The 19647-nt window shown below is 53.5% G+C and overlaps 2 protein-coding genes and 1 pseudogene across 3 annotated transcripts, besides 1 other annotated feature; all 3 read right to left on the reverse strand.

Moving 5' to 3' along the window:
• Positions 1–2804: 2804 nt before the first annotated feature.
• Positions 2805–4412, reverse strand: LDBPK_311360 (hypothetical protein, conserved; the record flags this gene model as incomplete). Its single annotated transcript, XM_003863179.1, has 1 exon — positions 2805–4412. One exon carries the CDS (start codon positions 4410–4412, stop codon positions 2805–2807), a length of 1608 nt encoding a protein of 535 aa, XP_003863227.1.
• A 5428-nt stretch (positions 4413–9840) lies between these two features.
• Positions 9841–11394, reverse strand: LDBPK_311370 (annotated as a pseudogene; the record flags this gene model as incomplete). The annotated part of the gene is made up of 1 exon: positions 9841–11394.
• Positions 9841–11394: a sequence feature (contains an internal stop codon; hypothetical protein, unknown function).
• Positions 11395–18378: 6984 nt separating this feature from the next.
• Positions 18379–19395, reverse strand: LDBPK_311380 (hypothetical protein, conserved; the record flags this gene model as incomplete). The annotated part of the gene is made up of 1 exon (XM_003863181.1): positions 18379–19395. One exon carries the CDS (start codon positions 19393–19395, stop codon positions 18379–18381), a length of 1017 nt encoding a protein of 338 aa, XP_003863229.1.
• Positions 19396–19647: the final 252 nt, after the last annotated feature.

The raw sequence follows: 19647 nt of genomic DNA on the forward strand, positions 1-19647 counted from the left end.
AAGATGGGAGGCGCCGTGGCAATCTCGGAAAGAATCCGGACACGGAAGAAGGGAGAGGATCAAGCAAGTGCTGTATTTTTTTTTGTACCTTGTGCGGTACCCTAACGCTCTAACATGGGAAGAATTGAGGAGGAGGGCGGAAGAAAAGGGAGCGAAAAAAGAAGGACATGCAAGAGACACAAGCATGGGCAAAGAAAGAAGCAAAAACGAAACCAAAACAGAAAAACAAGCAAGCAACAACAAAAAAAGGATGAGTGAGTCGATATACAAGAAAAGGCAAGGAATGTATCCCTTTTGAACGTTTTCTTTGTTATTATTATGTGTCGCCCTCTTCCAGCCTTGGAGAAGTTTGTAGCGAGCGAGCAGGCCGCATCACCGTTGTCGCCTTTTCCATTCCAGAGAGAAAAGGCAGAGGGTCGGTTGCACACAGCGGCATGGCTCACAACAACGCGTGTTCTCAGAAAAGGGGGCGTGGAAGAGTGACGGAGAGCACAGATGATGAGCGCGAAGGGGCTTGAGAAAACAATGCGTTGATGCCCTTTTGTTATCTCATCTCCCTCTCTCTCGCCTGAGTCTTGGAAGCGAGTGTTACACTGCAAAAAAAGGGGGAAAGGAAAAAGCAGTGCCGTTCACTGTCTGTGTGCGGGGGGGAAGCAGGGAGGGGCACACTCGATGAGCTTGTAAGGTGTCCTCGCACACCATTCCGTATGAGGGACAACACATATATATATATATATAGATATATATATAGATATTTATTCATTCATTTGCATAACGAAACTGAAGACGAAACATGCAGCGTGACTTGTTTTTTTCTCCGATAGGTGTACACATATCGATCAGTCACTGCTGATGTTTGCGGCGGTTTCGTTTTGCTTCTTGCTTTACCTTTTCCTTGTTTTGAACCCATACGTTTCCTTTGCCGAGGAGGGAGTCGTGAGGTTTCAGAAAAGCGCGGAGTGTGTGTGCGGGGAGGGGGGTCATGAAGAGCGAAAACAAAAAAAAACAACGCTCTAGCTTAGCCGGCGCCCTTTCCTGTCTCTCTTACGGGCGCCTCTGTGCCTCTCTGTGCGTATCTGCTGCGTCTTTCGCCGCAGAAACCCGCACATGACGCAGAGGAGGATACCAGAAAGAACAACAACGTGTATGGCACTCCATAAGGAGAGAGAGCAAGACATCGTCAATCCGGTGCAGTGGAAAATAAGAAGCAAAAAAGAAAATGACAGCGCATGCGTCACATCACGCACACAAGCGTTGTGCGTTATTTTCTCTCGTTGAGCTAGTTTGTTCGGAATGTGGCACATTCGATATCTTCTCTGGCCCTTTTTTGTTGGCTGTTGTTCTGCTTCGTGTGATCTTTTCTGCTATCGCTATGTGCTGTGCAGCGCTCTGAAATGAACATAAAAACAGACCAAAAATAAAAAAAAAATAATAATGAAATATAAAAAAAGGATTAGAAATGTCGGAGGTGCATGTGCGCACAGCAGCGGTGGGCCTTTGAGGGAGAGAGCGAGAGTGAGACAGATGGCAAAGGCGAGACAGCACGCACCCAAAGAACAGAAAAAAAAAACATAAACTACGGAAAGGGAGGGGGGGCGAGCGGCAGCGCAAGAGAAGAGAGACACACAATGTGGCCAGCACGCAGAGCTGCCCGGAGGGCGAGAGCGGCAAGAGGAGAACATGCACGCGGAAGAAGGAAGAAAAGATGGCAAAAAGATAAAGAGAGACGAGAAAGAAGGAAAGGAAAAAAGGAAAAAAGAAACGGACATCCAAAATCACGATGATAACAGGAAACCGCAAAAAGGAAGAAAAGCCTTCTGAACGCATCTCTCTCTCTTCCTTTTTGCCTTTTTTTCGTCCTCTCTCTCCCCTCGCATAGCGGCCGTTGCCTCGTCTCGTTTTCATGTCTGCTGTAGAGGGAGGAAGGACACGTGTGTGCGTGTGTATGTCGGTGTGCAAGGAAGAACCGAAAACGCAACAAAAAAATACGAGTGAGAGATAAACGGCGAAAGATAAGAAAGAAGAAAACACAAAAAAGCCAAGACGCATGCAAAGAGACGCGAAGAAATGCAGACACACGTGCAGCAGCAACACAGAGAGAGAGACAGGGAGACAGACAGTGAGCGAGCGAGCGAGGCACATGGGGACAGTGAGTAGGAAGGAGTGCGATAGAGGACAGGGGGTTGTTTTGCCTATAGAGATGATGAATGAAGCATAAGCCGCCGTCTCTGGGAGCTCTACCCACTTCTTGTTTTGCTCTATATCCTCCGCGTCGACGATGAAGAAAAAAGAGATCCCTCCGTTTTTCATGGCCCTCGTGCATTCCCGTTCTCTTTCGCTGATCTGTCTCTCTCCCTCTTGTCGTGTCTGTGCGTGCGTGTAGCCGACACAGAGATGAACGACAACAAAAAAAACGAAAACGTTACTGGATCATTTCGAAAGAGAAACGAAAAAGACGGAAGAAAATGCGCAGTCGTAACAAAAAAAAAAACAATTCAATGCACATGCACACCCACACATGCACACACACACGCGTCGAGTATCCGAATTGAGCGGAAAATGCAAGCCGGTTTGCGCGAGAGAGCCACATTCGCGGAGGTGCGCTGTACTTCGCATGACAAAAACGACCATAGAGTCGAGGAGAAGAACTTTAGCTGGATAGCGCGCGAGTTATGTGAGATAAGCAAGTGAGTGCGAGCGTGAGGGACACAGCGTTCCGCACCAAGCACGTACTGTCAAATTCTTCTCCCGCTGCGCAACGTATGGTTCGCGAGGATAAGGCTCACAGACGCACACCGGACACTTCATTCGAAGCTGGCGTACATATCGTAGGCCAGCTCTATGAGCGGCTCGTCGTCCTTGTGATCACCATCGTCCTCGGAGGCGAAGTTGATGGCGCATCCCTCCAAGCGTCGCGCGTTCACGGAGCTGTCACCGGCACAGATAGAAGGCGGCGCCGCCTGCGACCAAGACGCCATGCTCTCTGTCTTTTGATTGGGCACTGCAGCTGCCGTTTGCTGTGTTGACGATGCCGACGACGCCATCTCTACATTGGGCGGCAGCACCTGCGGCAGTAACTCTACACTGACCGCCTGGAGCGTCTGCTGGCCGTCTTTGTAACCGATACGGAAGCGCACACGGCCGCCAACGGGCAGCGTGCGGAAGCCCTCCATCTGCATGGACGACTGGTGCACGAAAATGTCACCGAGGTGCACCGGCGTGCGGTGCTCCTTAGGGGTCTCCGCTTCTCTCGTTGTGGGGACCGCAGTGGTGGTGGCGTTCAGAGAGGCGATAGGCGTGCCTGTCACACTATCGCTGTTGGAGCCATCATTAACCATTGTAACGTGAGCCGTCGCCGTCAGGAAGCCGAAACCGCGGTTGGGGTTGTAGCGCTTCACGAAGCCCTCATACAGCTCACCCAGCTGGTACTGCAAACCATTCAACGTCTTCGGCGGCCGTGGCGGCTGCGGCAGCGGCATAGCAGGCACCGAAAACGCTGTGGAGCCGGAGAGCGACTCGGAGAAGGCCTGCACCATGGCCCCGCCGAAGGAGGACACCTGCGGCGCCATCAGGTAAGTAGGAACTGAAGTGGCCGAGACCGAGGAGGACTGCGACGGCATCGGCGGCGGTGGCGGCATAGCGTACGAATGCGTGCTTGTACTCGCACTCGTATCGCTGATAGCCATCATATCCTCTTTCCGGATAGGCGTCAGGGCACCCGTAGTGTGGCTCAGCCAGAAGCATGTCTGCGGCTGCTGTGGCGGTGCAGCCACGGCGGTTATGGCGCTAGTGGGAAGCGACACAGACATCTGGAAGCCTGGCAACCCAGGTGAAGTGCTCGTGTGAGACATGGAGCCGTTCGTGGTGGCTGCCGTGCCGGTGGCAGCGCCGCTGCCCACAGTCGAGCTCGTGACGCTCGTGGTCGAAGCGCCAAAGGTGGTCGTACCCTCACTCGTCGAGCACAGGCCGCTGGTCAACCGCGACAGCGTGGGGGAGGGCTGGGCCACCATGGACGGGAGCTGCTGCTTGTCGGTCACAAACGCCGGAAGACCCATGGCCGGCTGAAGCAGTACAGGGGATCCGCCGGCGCCCCCATTCGCGCCGCTCGCACAAGAAGCAAAGCATACGGTGCTGTGGGTTTCCGCGGTGCGCTGGGCAGTGTTGTCGGCGGAAGCGGACGACCAGCGCTGCCCTAATGTGCGAAAGTATGAGACCTGCTGCAGGCTCGCTTCGTTCTTCGCCGGTACGCAGTATATCACCGTCCGCCCGTCATTCAACGAGAGAGGGCAGTCACGCATCATCTGGCTGCCTGAGCTGTGCAGCAGCTGTGGCGGCAGAGGCTGAGGGCCAGCAATCATGCGGTTCGAGGCCGGGACGCTTGTCACCGGGTTACTGTAGACGGCGTGAAACATGCTTGTGGTGCAGCTCGTTGCTATCCACGCTTTAACGTTGTAGTAGAGACTGAGTAGACGGCAGCGGTGTGCTGGAGGCAGCCGAGCTTAAGCAATGCAAGTCTGTTTTCGTAGTTGATGTTGCCATGAAGTACGCCGCGAAAAGATGGTAAGTCACAGAGGCGTGAGGCTGGATAGATAACGCCAAGGACGCTGGAGGTGCGTGAAATAGTAGATCGAAGCTTTCTGCGAGCCCATCAGTAGTGTGGCGGCGGGCGGCAGATGAGCGGGCGGGGGGGGGGGGCGAGGACAGAAAAAAAAAGAGGATGCGCAAGTGGACAGAGGCAGAAAATGAGGCAAAGAGGCAAGACGTGCAGCTTCCCGCTTCCACGCGCCCATTCTCTGCCATGGAGCATGAGACAGACGCCGCTATAGCTGCCCGGCCCCACAGGTCCAATCGCGTGGTGCACAGAGGTCGCAGGCGCATGCTACGGCAATGTGCCAGCTCCGTGATCGGTGCACGACCTCTGCCTCATATGCTCTGCCCACCCCTCACTTCGCAGGTCATCTCACAGCAACTCCCACGATGCCAGTCGCCACGTGGTGCGTCCCTCGGGGGTGGCTCAGGCTCCCCAGCAGTAGGCAGCGAAGGCCGGGGGTGGGGTACGCTCGAGTCAAGTCAACGCATTGCCCATCATGTCAACATTACGAGCGTGCTCGCTATCGCAGGTCTCTCTGACGCCATCCAGGATCCGATTGTCGGCATCAGTGGCGATGTATCGCTCTGAATTCGCCACGTCACAGGCACCTGGCCCTGCCACCACCAGAGGTGGCTCGGCATTTGGCAGGGGGATGGAGAGGGCGCTGCTTGGCCTCCTCCCACACACAGAGTGGGGTGTGCACTGAACCCTGAGATACCGCGCACTACGAGGTGCGGCGTGCACCCACCCCTCCTCCTCTGTCGTCAGTGTGAAGACAGCGCATATAAAAGGAAAAACAAATCAAAGAAGTTAGCACATATTCTCGTCACCAGCGATAGACAGAAACCACGGCGGCACAAGAGGGAGAGCCAAGAGTTTGAGTGGTAATAAGAAAACAGTGAAAAAGACTCACCACACAGAATGCAAGTGCACGAGCGCCCGCAAACACAAAGAGGTGTAGACAGGCACGGCAATGCACAGCGAGGGCTCAAACATCAAGCGCGATCATGGAGGGACACAAAAAAGAAAAATAGAACTGGTGCAAGATATAAACAAAATAGGAAGTGAGAGGCTTTTAAACGGCAAATTCATGTCAGACTCATGGGCAACGAAGATAAAGGGGACAAGTGGAGAGGTGAGGATGGCGGGATCCCGTGTAACTAAAAGATGCTCGTCGAACACGATGGAGGGTTCGAAAAGTGCTCAAAGACGAAGAGTCGCTTGTGGCTGAAAGGCGAAAAAAAAATGGGCGTGTCCGCGTTCGCGCTCCTCCTCCTCCCCCCTCCCCAAAAAAAAAATTACACAATCATCTGCGATACGGTTGTCTTTTCTGTTTGCGGTGGTGGCGCCTTTCCTTCTCGTTGGATGCGATGCTTGAGATAGAGCGCTGGGACGAGTGCGTGCGTTCGTGCGTGCCCTATCCCTTGCCGCAACGCTCTCCGATGCAGGAGCCGCTCCTCTCTTTCCATGTGCCTCGTGTCGCGCTTCGATCCAGTGAAGTATGGATGCCGGTCTCTCCGCATCTTTTGTTTTTTTTATTATTTTCCCTTTTGCGTTTCTTTCCTTCCACAGCGACATCGTACACGGTTGTGTGGTGCCGGACAATTTACAGCCCCATTGCGATCATGGCAGTGAAGAAACGAGACATAACAGAGGGGCGGCACACAGAGGAAATCAGAGAGGGAGCGAGAGCGATCGATCCGCGCTGGGCACGAGCAGGTGCAAAGGGCACGCGCCCATCATGAATCACGCATACAAAAAGCGCGCATTCCTATACCCAGATGTACACCGCCGAAAACAAAAAAAAGCATGGGGAGAGGTAAGGGCAACACGGACAACAACAACAGCAACGCAAACAGGGAGAGCGAGAGAGGGACTGGAAGGACGTGTGCGGGTTGGCCGCGCTACCTCTTTTTTCCTTTATTTTTTTTTCGATGGCTGGTACCGCTCACCACATTCGTCCTCTCCTTTTCGTGACGAGGCCACACAAATTACAGCTACCCGCTGCACAGCAGAAAGAAAGAGAGAAAACGCGAGGGGAGGAAGCAAGCAATAAAGAGCTCGAAGAAAGTCCAGAGAGTAGCTTGTGCATGCACGAGGAGTGAGGAGGGTGGTGGGGCGGGGGCGGAGAGGCTCAGAAGCCACGCAGATGCCGTGATGGTGCATTTTCGTTCTCAGTATACGATGGAAAAAAAAAAACGCGCCATCCGAAACAAGAAAAATCAGCAAAGTCCAGCGCAGGTTTGGCCTGAAGAGCCGCAGCGCAGGAGATAAGCATGGCCACAGAACAAAAAAAAAGAGGAGAAAGAAAACATATAAATAACATAGCAACGATAATACAACGAAAAGCTGAAGCGCGCGCGAGAACGAGAGCGGATGGGTGGGCGCCCAGTGTATGACTGACTGGGTCCCACAAGAAGGGTAAAAGAAAGTAAAAGAGAGAAAAAAAATCGTCCGAGATGGCGACCAAACACGTATTCACGTAATGCTAACGAAGAAAGCATCGTACAAATATAAAAGAGCCTGAAAAATGCATGCGCATGCACACACACACACACGCACGCACGCCTGCATGCTCGCAAGACAGAAGGAAAAGACCTGAGGAAGAGGGGTGGAGCACTAAAGTGAAGAATACAGCCACCAGAGGAGAGTGCACTCAGGACAGAAAGCGACAACTCTTAGAGAGCACGATGGAAAACGCGAGGCGATGGAGAAGAAGAGAGAGACACGTATAGAAGCACGTGCACGCGCATCCGAAAAGTTTGCGCACAAGACACGGTGCATGCGCTGGAAAATGAGGAAGGGGTCTACAAGCCCGCCTACACGTACATATACGCTGACACTGCGCCGCACAAAGAACGAAAGAGGAAGAGAGAAACCAGCACGCGCATGCACATCAGCATGTCTGTGGGCAGTTGGAGCGCGCGCGCTGGAGGTACACATCGTCGGCAAACGAGTGCGAGCAGAACAGAAGGAAGGGAAGGCCAGAAACAAAATGGAAGACGGGGTATAAGAGAGAGAGTGAAGAGCACGCGTTGTGGTGACAAGGAAGAAAGGGGGAAAAACATCGACAACAGTGAGCAAACAACAACGCGAGGGGGAGTGTGTGTGTGTGGAGGGAGGGAAGGAAGAAGAGCCGCCCTGAGAAGAAACACAAACGCAAAACAGATGTAACGAAACGGGAAAAAATTATGTACTCGTTAGAAGCGTGTCGCACATTCTTGAGAGGTCTGGAGCCAAGCACGAAAAAAAAATGGAGAGAGAGAGGGGATGGAAGGAAGGGAAAGCAACCCGAGATGATAAAAAAAAAAGGAGGTGTGGGAAGAAAAACGAGAAAGAAGTAAAACGCCTCGAAAAAAAAATTGAAAACATAAACGAAAACATAGAGCGAAACCCAAATTCGAGAAGAGATAGAGGGCGAGAGAGAAGGGGTCGGGGGTGGGTGGGCCACATACACAAATTCGAAGGAAGACATGTACATCAGCATACGTGCAGAATAAGAGCCGTAAGCCAAAGAAACCAAAAAAATACGAGAAAAAAAGAGCAACAGCATGACGTGTCAGTGGGAGACACGGTGGGTGGGTCGGGGGGGGGGGGGTAAAGAGCGCAACCCTAAGATAAGTGAAGAAAACAGAAGCGCCCGAGGAACGGCTACAGAGCCAAGAGAAAAGAAAATACGCACACACGCACACGTGCGCGACACAGAGGGATGGAGAGAGAAGTTATTCTTTATGCGGCAAAGGACGTCAGCAAGACGTCAGAAAACAAGGGAGGGGTGGGGGAATAAAACAAAAACAGCAACAACAACGACGCGGAGGACACTCATATGCGGGATGTTGTGAAAACATTCAGATGCCGAACCAAGAAACAAAGAAGACAACGGCAAATCCCAAGGGTTTCTACATCAAGTGACGACGGCAGTGAAGACGGCGGCACCTACTCTCACCTCTACCGTACAAGGAAGCTGCCCGGCAGGAGAGAGAGGGAAGCTGAGCGATCTGGAAATGGCAAATGGTCCGAGAGAGGCGGGAGAGAACAGAGGACTCCGGTGTCACCACGTCGTTCCTGCTGCCCCAACTTCGTCCGTTTGTCTTCATCCCCGACATTGCCTCCTCTGTTGCTCACGCACCTAATACACAAGCCAAGAAAAAGGAGAGAAGAGAATCAGAAAGGCGGAAGCACGCGCGTTTCATATGAGTGAGGGTGTGTCGGCACAGAGCCGCGAGGCGGGAAGTGGAAGGGAAGCAGAAGAAAGGCTACATGCAATTTGCAACAGAAACAGCAAAGACAACCAAAAAAAAAAAGAAAACGACGCAGCACACGAAAAGGCGGTGAAAACAAGGCGGAGTGCATGCATACATGCATCACACACACACGCGGGCATACATGCGTACATACAGCTCGTACAAGAGAGAGAGAAACGTAGACAGGAGATAAGTGCCGGCAAAAAAAGGTGAAAATGTTCCTGCAGCTCAGCCTTCAAGCCACGAAAAGCACGATACTGCAACTGAATTTGTTTCTCGTTTTTTTTTTCATCTTCAGTAACACGCAGATAGGGGGTGGAGGATGAGGAGGGGAACTCTTTCTTATCGTTTTCGCGCACGCGTGTGCTCGTGTGTGTGTGTGTGCAACAGGGGTAGGAAAACGCAAAAAGGGGCTTTGAATTCAATCACACATGCACCCAAACGGTGGTGGCTGTGTTTTTGCCACATGGAGGTAGTCATCTTATATATACGCGCGGCACAAGGTGCTGCAAACGCATAATGGAGATGAGGACAGAAATGTAATGAGTACTACTGAATCCAAAAAAAGAAAACGACGTCACCAACGCACACACACACACGTCCCTGCATATCAAGCGCGAAAGTGGTTCTGCTGCAGATATGCGGTGCTACAAAGGGCTCGTCGAACGTTGTTGCTGTTTTGCTGCTATACTTGTGCTCGAAATCGAATTCGCGTCAACGACTACAAGGCCGCAACCACGATGATGGCGCTCGCTTACATGCCATTGCCCACTGTGTAGCTTGCCATGCCCGTGGCACCGGGGAGAAGTACTGTCGTATACTGCATACCGGCAGTGGCCGCTTCGAGCCACGGCGGCGCAGAAACGTCGGCCTTCTCCACCGGAATGTGAATCCTCAGCGGCGGAAAGAATCATGCACCATTGGAGGGTTCCGTTCGAACCCTCGCTAGTATTGCTGCTCGACTTCCTTTCACCAGCGGTGCCGTCTCCCGGCGCCAACATGCGCTTACAAGGCAAAAAAAGAGCTCAGAGAGACGCTGGAAACGCTTCCGGAAGCAGCGTACTCGGTAGCTGTCGCTGAGTTCCGAGGGGCAAGTTGTGCCGGCAGGGTGCCCTTCGGCGGCAACACAAGAACGTCAATGGCCTGATAGCCCCACCCCTTCTTCGTCGCGATTGCCCTGCTCAGCAGGTTTGGGTTCTCTTCCACAGGTACGCCCAAGTTGTTCAGCATCGCTGCAGCCTCCTTGTCGTCCGAGGCCTTCTCCATCAGCTCCGCCGGGACAAACACCTCGACCTTGAACTGTACCCGCGACCCGGCCGGCAGGTTCACAAAGCCCCCGTTCGCCTCCATGTTCACATCGCCCGGCGAACGTTGCAGGCAGTTGTAATGGACAAAGACATCGCCCATCGTGACGGGTTGGCGGACGTGCGGAACACCCTTAATGTAAACGACGTCGTCCCCGTTGATTTCAGCACTCAGTGCCGCAGCGGCGTGCACATCACTTGCGAGAAGGAGAGGAGCGTCCTCGCTCGCCTTACCCTCCTTGTTGGCGCCGCTGCCTGTGTTGTCCCGAGGTCTCGCGTCTGGGGTGTGGCCCTGCTTCTAAGACGTGCTGATGGATCCTGGCGCCTTCGTCTCCTTCAGTTGCCTTGGTTTCAGTAGCGGGATAAGTTTGTACGTGGCGGACACGAAGCCGTAACCGCGGATCGGGTTGAAGCGCTTCACGCGACCTTCGTAGTGCACGCCGGCCTCGTAGCCCCTGCCAGCGTCGCCCTTGCGCACCACAGGTGTCGGGTGAGAGTCGAAGATGGGCCTGGCCGCACCGCTCGCTGGTGGCTTCACAATGCTGCTGTACTGCGGAGGAGGAGGCAAGTTCGCCGACGGTGCCGATGCCGACGCGTGTACAAGAGCCGCACCCGTTGAAATAAAGCTGCCCGCGGCGCTAAAGGATGGCAGTGCTCCAGGGAAGCACTGAGGCGCCATCTTCGACGTAGTCGAAGCGAAGGAGAACGAGCCAAGCGTGTCCTCGCTTATAGTGGCCAAGGCGGGAAGCTGCGACACCTCAGATATGCCCCCAGTTTGATAGACCGCCACGCGCGCCGCACTCACGTTAAGAAGGACACCGCCGCCGGGCAGCATTGAGTAAGTTGAACTGCCCATCGACGCGCCAGAGGCGGTGTACGCAAGCGTGGCCCCAGAAGCCATCATGACGGGGGCGCCGGTCGCGGGTGCAAAGGTCTGCATCATGTAGTTAAGAGGCATCGCTACACCAGGACGACCCATGATGTACATTTGGTTTGGGTCCATCATGGAAGGCATGACAGAGGCTGCCGCCGCTGCACCCTCACCTCCTTGCGCGATGAGCAGCTGCTGGGGAGGCGTGCCCAGAAGCGTATTTGTATCGAGCGACTGCGAAGCGGGAGTCGCCAGTGAAAGCTGCATCATCGTAGGCGTGGCACCCAAAACTGGAGCTCTAGCGGCTGTAGGTGGTGTTGCTGTTTGTGCCGCCGAGGCAGACGCTATGGACGGAGCGCCGTTCGAGGCAGCCGGAGAAGCCATGGAAAGCCAGTACATGGTCAGTGCGAGGGAGATGATGGACAATGGTTGCCTGAGCACGCAAGGGTGACGTATCGCCTGTTGTTGCCCGTCGTGAATGTGAGGTGAGCCTGATGCGCTGTCGCTTCCGTATCGTCCAACTGTCCAATCCACTGGCGAGGTATCTGCGCCTGTGCGTCCGTGAAGACACGCTCAAAGAAGTTCAAGTGAAACACGAAGAAGGTGCAAAGACTGGACGCGTAAAAACAAGAACAGGAAAAAAAGAAGCCCGCGAAAACACCGAGTCTGCGGAGCAGGCAGCACCACTGGAGAATCGAAGGAAAAAAAGTACAGGTAGCGGTGGGAGAGGGGTCTCGAGCGTTTGGCTAATCGAACTTCAGAAAAAGGAAACAGACAAGAGCGTCAGATTCGGTGCGCACTCTCCCTCTTGCCTCCTTGAGTTTCCTCGATTCCAGCGTAAAGTGAACAAGCGAGGGTTGTTCCGTTGCACAACTCCGGTTGGCCCTACGCGTGTGGTGAAATGCAGTGCAGGTTCTGAAGATCAGAAGCGAAGAGTAGCGATTCTTGTCCTGGCAGCGCAGAGGAAAAAAAGCGTAAAAAGAGAGAGCGGCGCGCACGCACAGAGAGGCGTCCTACTCAACAAGCAAAACCACAAGAGGGGCGGCGAAACGTATTTGCAGTTTGTATATATATATATGTGTGTGTGTGTATCCGAGGTCGACCAAGGCAGCGCTAGAAGAAGACGGGCAAGACGAAATACGGCGCAATGTGGCGAAAAATAAGACGAGAAGGAAGAGAAGGAGCGAAGAAAGAGAGAGAAGAGAGAAGACACAACCCACAACATGAAGGACGCGCAAACCGAAAGAAGGCCGAAGAGGAAAGCGACCGCGCGAATATGTCAGCCTTCGCAACGCTCGCCTTCCGTTGATGTTGCGCGGGTTTTTGTTGACTTTTTCCTCTGTTCTCCGCGGCGCTTGAGAGAAATTTCTGCGTGCGTCTGAAGAGGGGGAAGGGGGAGGAGGGGGGAAGAGGGGGGAAGAGGAAGAGGAGGAGACGAGGAAAAGCAGTGCTAGCTTCAAGTGCTCTTCGGCGAAACGACCAACGGAACGAAACCCAAATACATAAGCAAACACAGAGAGAGGCAGACAGTGAAAAGGTAAAACCGGGGGGAGGGTCCATCGAACGGGCGGGCACAACACAACACACACCAAAACAAAAAAAAAAGAAAAAGCAAACTTTTTCTGCGTTACACGGACAAAGGGAATGGGGGTGGGAAACAGAGGAGGAGGGAGTGGAGGTAGATGTGATGGTGATGGTGGTGGCGCAGCAGAGGGGGGGAAGAGGCGAGGAATAACAATAACAAGGATACACGGAGAATAGAACAGCACACACTCGCACAAACAGACAGACAGAGCCTTCTCACCTTCACTCTGGCTTTTTATTGGGTGTGTTCCTTCGGGACAGAGGTGGAGGCGGGGGTGTATTTGCTTAGCGCTCCAGATGAGCTGCTGTTGTTTCTTTTTTCTCTTAGCTTCCGGTTACAGTCGTTGCCCTTCTTCCTCCGAGCCAACAAGGCTCTTCCTGACGCACTCACGAGCCACTGAAAGGAAGGGCGGAGTAGTATGCAGAAGACGAAGAGAGGGTGGGCTGGAGAGGCACAGAGGCTGGTCGGAGGTGGGGAAAGGGTGAAAGACTCCCTCTGTTTTACCCAAGGGGGACAAGATAAGAAAACACCCACAGTCGAGGCCAGAGAAACAGAGCTGGGAAACAAGAAAGCACAGCTTCAGAGAAAGTAAGCCGAACGAATACGACGAGGAAGAAAAAGTATATATATGAGGAACTATATACACAGCACAGATGATGGAGGAAAAGAGATGAGGTGGGGGAGTAAAGAAGGCAGAGGAGGAGCTGCACCAAGATGGAGAAAAAAAAAGAAAAAGAAAACTGTAGAAGAGCTGGTCGAAGCCCACGGGAACAAGACGGAGAGACTTTAGGGGTGAAAAGGGCGGAGATAGAGAGTGGTGTGTGTGTGTGCGTGCGTGCGTAAGAAAAGGGAGGAGACAAAGAGGTAAGCGATCCTACGCAACAACAACAGATATATAAAAAAAAAAAAACTAGGGCGAGAAAGAGTGGGCGCAGGCGTACAGGTAGTGTCGAGACGAACACGCGAGAGGCACAGCGCAGAAGCACCCACAGAAAAAAAAAACGAAAAGAAAGCATACCGCAAGCAGCCAAACGAATTTTACAGGAAAAAAAGAAAAATGAAAGTAGCAACCGATATAAACCAACAAAAAGATAACAGACAGAGCGGAAAGGGAGCGAGGAAGCAAGAGAGTGGGAAGGACACAAAGACGGACGATGTCAGCCGAGCGAACGCGAACGAAAAACGAGGGAGGGAGAGGAGTAACACACACAACAACAAAAACAACAAAGGAACGTAAGGAGACAGGGAATGAGCGCGGTTCTCAATATTCACAAAAGCCCACAACGAAAAACGAAAGGCTGATGTTAAGCGATGCTCACAACAAGACGAGACACTTGCGGATATTGATTTCCCTTCTCTTGCTTGCTTGCTGCGCCTCCCACACGCACAACTGCAGACAGTGACAGGATTGTCCGATCAGCCGTGTTCGTATCGTTCTGTGTTGAAGCTTTCGTTCGGGGTTTTGCTTGCACGCAAAATTTGTCCCCACCACTACTAAAGGAAAATATAGCCAATCCAAACAGCCGTAAAGTCAAGCACGAAAAAAAAAAGAAGGGGAGAAAAAAAAATATGAAACACGAAGACGCAGCACAACACAGAGGAGAGCTAGACCCCAAACTGGATCGAAACAAAGGCGACGAAGTAGACAACGCGGGGCACTGAGGTGCGGACGGAAATACGCGAGCAGGCAAGCGGGAAGGGAGGGAGTGGAGCGTGGGGGGGGGGGGCCACAGGCAGCCGAAGAAACGTAGGCGCGCACGCTCAGCAATGCACGGCAGCTGTCAGCGACAGGATAGTCAACCGCCGTGATGGGATTCGGAGGAGCGAGCGCGGGTTTGGCGTCACAAATCGAGCAGGAAAGGGCGGAGCTGAAGAGGCCGTGTGCACAAAGTGAGCGGGACGGGGAGGCGAGTGGTGCTCGTACTCGGGCGTGCTTGGAGGGAGAGGAGAGAGGGGGTGGTGTCGCAGTGCGTGTGCACGACCACAGGCACAAGAACACCGCGCGACAGAGACCAGAGTCGCGATCCCTCCAGAGCAATAACAAAACACTTGTGGAAGGCCCGATCCGCTATCTGCAGAGCCATACAAAAAAAAAAAGAAACAGGCCGTCGTCAAGCTGAAGAAGAATGAAAAAGAGAGAGGCACATAAAGGATGTGGTGGCGACAGAAAGCCTAACGGCAACACCGAAAGGACAGTCACCAAATCGCAAACAAGTGAAACGAGAGCCAGACAACAACAGAGCCCGTCTCTCTCTTTTTTACTGCCGCGGCAGCGGCGCCTGGAACTGAGACGAAGAAAAGCAGAAGTAGGGGGATGGAAAGGGGCTCGAATCACAGAAAGCGTCACGTTTCGACAGAGAAAGAAAGGGTGAAACGGTTTTCGTTATCCTTCTATCTTCTGGCAAGCTGTAAAAAAAAAAGAGAGCAACAATGACAATCAGAGCCTAAAACTGTCAAAGAACAACAACGAAACGCAGGAGAGAGACGCATTCACGCGAGCACACGAAAAAGAATAAGTTAAGGAAAGAGGGAATGAGGAGTTCAACGTGAAAACGTCACTCTCCGGATAAGAAAAGAAAAAAAAAAAACAAGATAAAAACGCCAGAAAAAATGCGAGGGGAGGAAAAGGGTTCGCCGTGGTGCAAAACGCCCAACAGAAAAGGAAAGAAGAAGAAGCGTCCACCAACCCCCTTTTTCAAGAACGTTTTTTTTTTTGTTTCCTGCTAAAAAATGAGGACTTTGTTCCGTGGGTGTATCGTTGGGTTTTTTTGGCCGCCTTTTGCGTTCCTTCGCTTCCCTCTCGTACGGTGGAATTTGGCCAGACCCGTTTTTTGCTTGTTGTTGGGTGCGTGCGTGTCTGTGTACGCGCGCTCACAGAGGGTTTATGTATGCGTAATGGCCGATGGAACGTTTTGCTTATCTTTTGGCGTGTGCCCGGCGATGGAAGGGGAGAGAGAGAGGGGGAAAGCGGGGAGGAGGGGGAGGTGCAGCGGGACGACTCTGCTGCTCTACGGCGAAAGTCGTGCGCTGCGTAACGATGATGAAAGGAGACACGGTATACGAAATTCAAACACGAAAGGAGCCACGGTGGTGATCCTAGTGGGACGAAATTAAAAATAAGTTTTAAAATAAAAGAAGACGTGAGAGCCTGCAGCGAAGGCACTCGGCAGATACACGGGGACGGGCAGGGGAGGCAGAGAGCCGACTCCACAACGATTGGGAATGAGAAAAAGAACTCACGCGCACGAACAAGAAAACAAAAAAAGGAAAAAAGAGTTGGAAAATTCCGTGGCGTAGTTTGCGCCTCCCTCGTTCTCTGCTTTTTGCGTATGCCCCTCTTCCGTTTTCAGTGCTTGACTCTGCGACGCTTTCCCGGCGTAGGGATGCCCCTCTGGAACGCGTTTGGGTGGGAATGGGTGCAGGTGGCAGAGTAGGATGTGCTGAACGCGGGTGTCCACTGTCGTTTGACTTCGCTTCACGTACTGCTGCTCCGCTGCCGTCTCGCCTGCCTGTAAATATGCGCGCTGCGTCTCGGTTTCCTGCTCTATCGTCCTCTTCCAAGGGTGAGCTTCGTGTGATGTGGAAAACGGGAAGCGGGACGACAGGGAGGGGCAGGCGTGTTTGCCACGGCGTACTCCTGTCGTTTCTGTGCGACGGCTCGGTCAATATTTGGCTTCCGCCTGCAGGGTGGAGCCTTGGTAGGCGGCGAGCAATCGATTGACGGCCCGGAGACACACACAAAAAGACGATGAGGGAGGAGAGATCGAGAGAGAGAGAAAGTTGGGGAGGGGGAGGAAGGAAGAAGCGAGAGAAACGCACGCAAGAGGACACTCAGAGATATTGACAGAGAGAGAGAGCGACAGGCACACAAGAAAATGGCGGAAGAGTGAGACAAAGGCAGAAAAGATCAGAGAGCTGTGCGGATTTCTTAGCGAGGCGCGACGCGGACTCAGACGCAAAGACAAGGACGCAAGACACCTACGAGAATGCGTGAACGGAGGAAATCCAGAGAAAGGGGTGGGGGATGACGAAAAAGAAGAGAAGCAAAAAAAAAACAAGGAAAGGAGAATCCAGCGAGGCGAAAAGGGCACGGTGCCGTGACTTCAGAAAGAAACGAGGCGTAGAGCAGGCGCGTGGCGAGAGGGGCAGCCAAGCAAACAATCCTGATCCTCTCTGCGATGCTGGTGAGAGGAAACGGAGGTAGAAGGACGAGAAGCGGACGGTTCTTCGGTGAAAAGATTACAATATCCAAAAGACAAAAAAAGAAAACGAGAACGAATCGCACAATAAAAAGAGAGAAGACGGATGTGCTGTGAACTACACAGAACAAAGATGTGGGGAGGGTGTGGGTGTGTTGGAAAGAGGGAGGGAGGGGCTCACGAAATGCACGGAGAGATAGAGTCCGCGATGGCAGGACTGCGCGGGTGGGGGGGGGGGACACGGAGTAAACGAAAAAGGGAGGTCGCGCAGGAGCGGGCGTCTTTCTTTGCGTTCTTCAACGTTGTCGCTGTTGTTTGGCTGTCGTTGTTTTTCTTTTTTGTCCGCCTTCGCTCTCTTCCTCTGCACAATGACACCCCCAACACGAAGACAGACGGGCCGCGCTGGACAAGGGGCGTCGGCCCACCACGTTTGCAGACCAGCTGCGCCTTCCCTTTGTTTTCTTCGCCTTTTTTTTCTCGGGGAGAGGGGGAGGAGGAGGGGGGTCAAGCAGGGGCAGGAGGGGGCGAAGACGACGTGGAGAAACAAGGCAAAATACACACCGAGAGAGGCGGTGTGTAAAAGGCGGAATAGTGGAGCAGAGCCCTTAATGTGCGCGGTCGACTCTCTTGTGGCTGTGGTGGTTGTCGCAGTTACGAAATGAGTACGGATGTGCCCCTGAGCAGCACACACGCGGAAAAACAGGAACTTGGAAGAACGTGCCGGCTAAGCTGCAGTCGTGCGCGCCATCAATGTCGCTGAACGCTCCCACCTTTGCCTTTTTTTTCTTCGTTGGTCCCCCTGCGGCAGTGTTCAAGAGAGTGGGGCAGGGGAGGCGTGAAGAACGCTCGACTGGAGAAAAAGAAAGGGGTGAGGAGAAACGGAAACGGAAAAGAGGGAGGCCCGCAACTATGAGAGGAGACAAATCGAATCAGGCGCCAGGTCGTTGTGCGTATGTTTGTGTGTGTGTGTGCGTGTGTGTGTGTGTGTGTGTGACTGTTGGTGGTGATGTATGTTCACTCTTATTGATCTGCGGAGTACGAACACAAAACCAAAACGGAGATTAGTGCATTTGTTTGTGGTGCGAGAACGGAAGAAGAGTTCGCGTACGCTTTCACGTGCGCACGTATAAGAAAGGAGAGGAAGCAGCGCGTCCGTAAAGGCAAGAAGAGGCGTGAAGGAGTGCTAGCAGCGGGTGTTAAGAGTGGTGTGAACAGGTACGGTGAGTTGGTGCCTGCGCAACTCGTGCTGGGAAGACCCAGTGACCGAACGATCCATAAGTGGCAAAAAACAGCGCGGGGCACGCTAAACTGCAACCGCTGCAAGCACAACATCCAGTTTAGCGAGACGAGGCAAACGTGCTTCTGTGCAGCTGAATAGGTCGCATAGACTCTCCTTGAGGGCTTTTTGAGGATGCACATCAGAAAGCAGTGTTGGAATTCAAAGAAACGAGACATCGACAGAACTCTGTCCATGGACCTCTAGCAGAGTAAAAAGCAGTAGAAGCGCTTGCACAATCTCTGATGATAAACTTCTCCAACGTTCTCTCTCCCCCACACCACCCCACCCCTCTCCTTCGGTATCTGTCACGAGAAGCCGTCAAAAAGGTCGCACGCGCACCTCTGGCACTGCCGGAGCACGCCCCCACCAGCTCCACTTGCGGCGTCATTCAACGCGTCATGGTACGCCTTTTGCTCTCGCTGCTGCGCTGCGTCGGCTCCCTCAATCTCTTGGCAGAGCAGCAAGACCTGGCGTTTCAGATCCACGCGAAGGGCCTCGAGCCTCGCTTGCTCCGCAGCCTGCTGAGTCTCAGCGGCTTTGTGGGCAGCCGCCTGCTCAGACCGCCGCCTCCTCGCCTCAGAGCGCCTATCTGCTTCACTGAGAAGAGGCACACTCCCAGTGCACTCGTCGCCCTCAGCGTTTAGCTCTTCCCCATTGCCGTCGCTAGCTAGTCCTGACGCTGCAGCAGCTTCATGGTCGCGCTTGGCTCCCAGAGGTTGGTCATTGCCTGCGGTGGAGTCTCCGTTTGGATCGGTGGTCGTATCAAACAGGCCGGCAGCTTTCAGTGCTGCTAACTCTGCCTTTAGCTCCTCCAGATGCCGTGTGGACGCCCTCAAAGCCTCTGCTTGGGAGACACGCCCCTGCTGGAGTTGCGCAAGCTGGCATCGAAGATTTTCCAGGCTGTTCTGCGGCTGCAAAAACTGCGCAATGAATGCGTGTACCTGTGCCGCTCGAAGCCCGTACTGTCGACGGAGCGCCTTGACGTCCGCTTTCAGCGTATCCACCCGCTCGGTGAGCTTCACGCGGGGCTCTTTCAGATGCTGGATGTGGGCCGCCGTCGCGGTAATGGCCTCGCGTTGATGCCGCGTGTGATGCAGCATTTTTAGCTTTTCCGCTTGAAGTGCTTCCCGTCGCTGACGAGTGGCGCTGTTGGGGGCGCTGTCCGCTTTTAGGCAGTCCACCTCTAGCGTCAAATCGCTTAGCAGCTGTGCCGTTGCGCGGAGGCGCCCCTCATCTCGCTGGAGCGACTGCTGGGCTTGATCTAGCGCGTCGTGGAAGCTGCGCAGAGCATCTCCAGCGGCTGCGTCCAAGTTTCCGAGCATCCTGTGGCACTTGCCCCGTGCCAGAGCAGTCTCATAGACTGAGCGAGGCTGTGAGGACGTACAAATGTGGCTTGGCGTGCGTTGATATGACGGCGGTCAGCAGACATGGAAAAGGAGACGGAAAGAGAGAGACCGCCTAGGTGAAAACACAGGAGCTCTCGAGGAAAAGCCGCGATGAAGTGTCCTGTGGATACAGGCGAGTGCATCAATTCGAAGCGCAAGAGCAAAAGGGGCGCGGGTATAGAAGCCATA

This window comes from Leishmania donovani, chromosome 31, assembly GCF_000227135.1.
Source record: "Leishmania donovani BPK282A1 complete genome, chromosome 31".
NCBI lineage: Eukaryota > Euglenozoa > Kinetoplastea > Trypanosomatida > Trypanosomatidae > Leishmania > Leishmania donovani.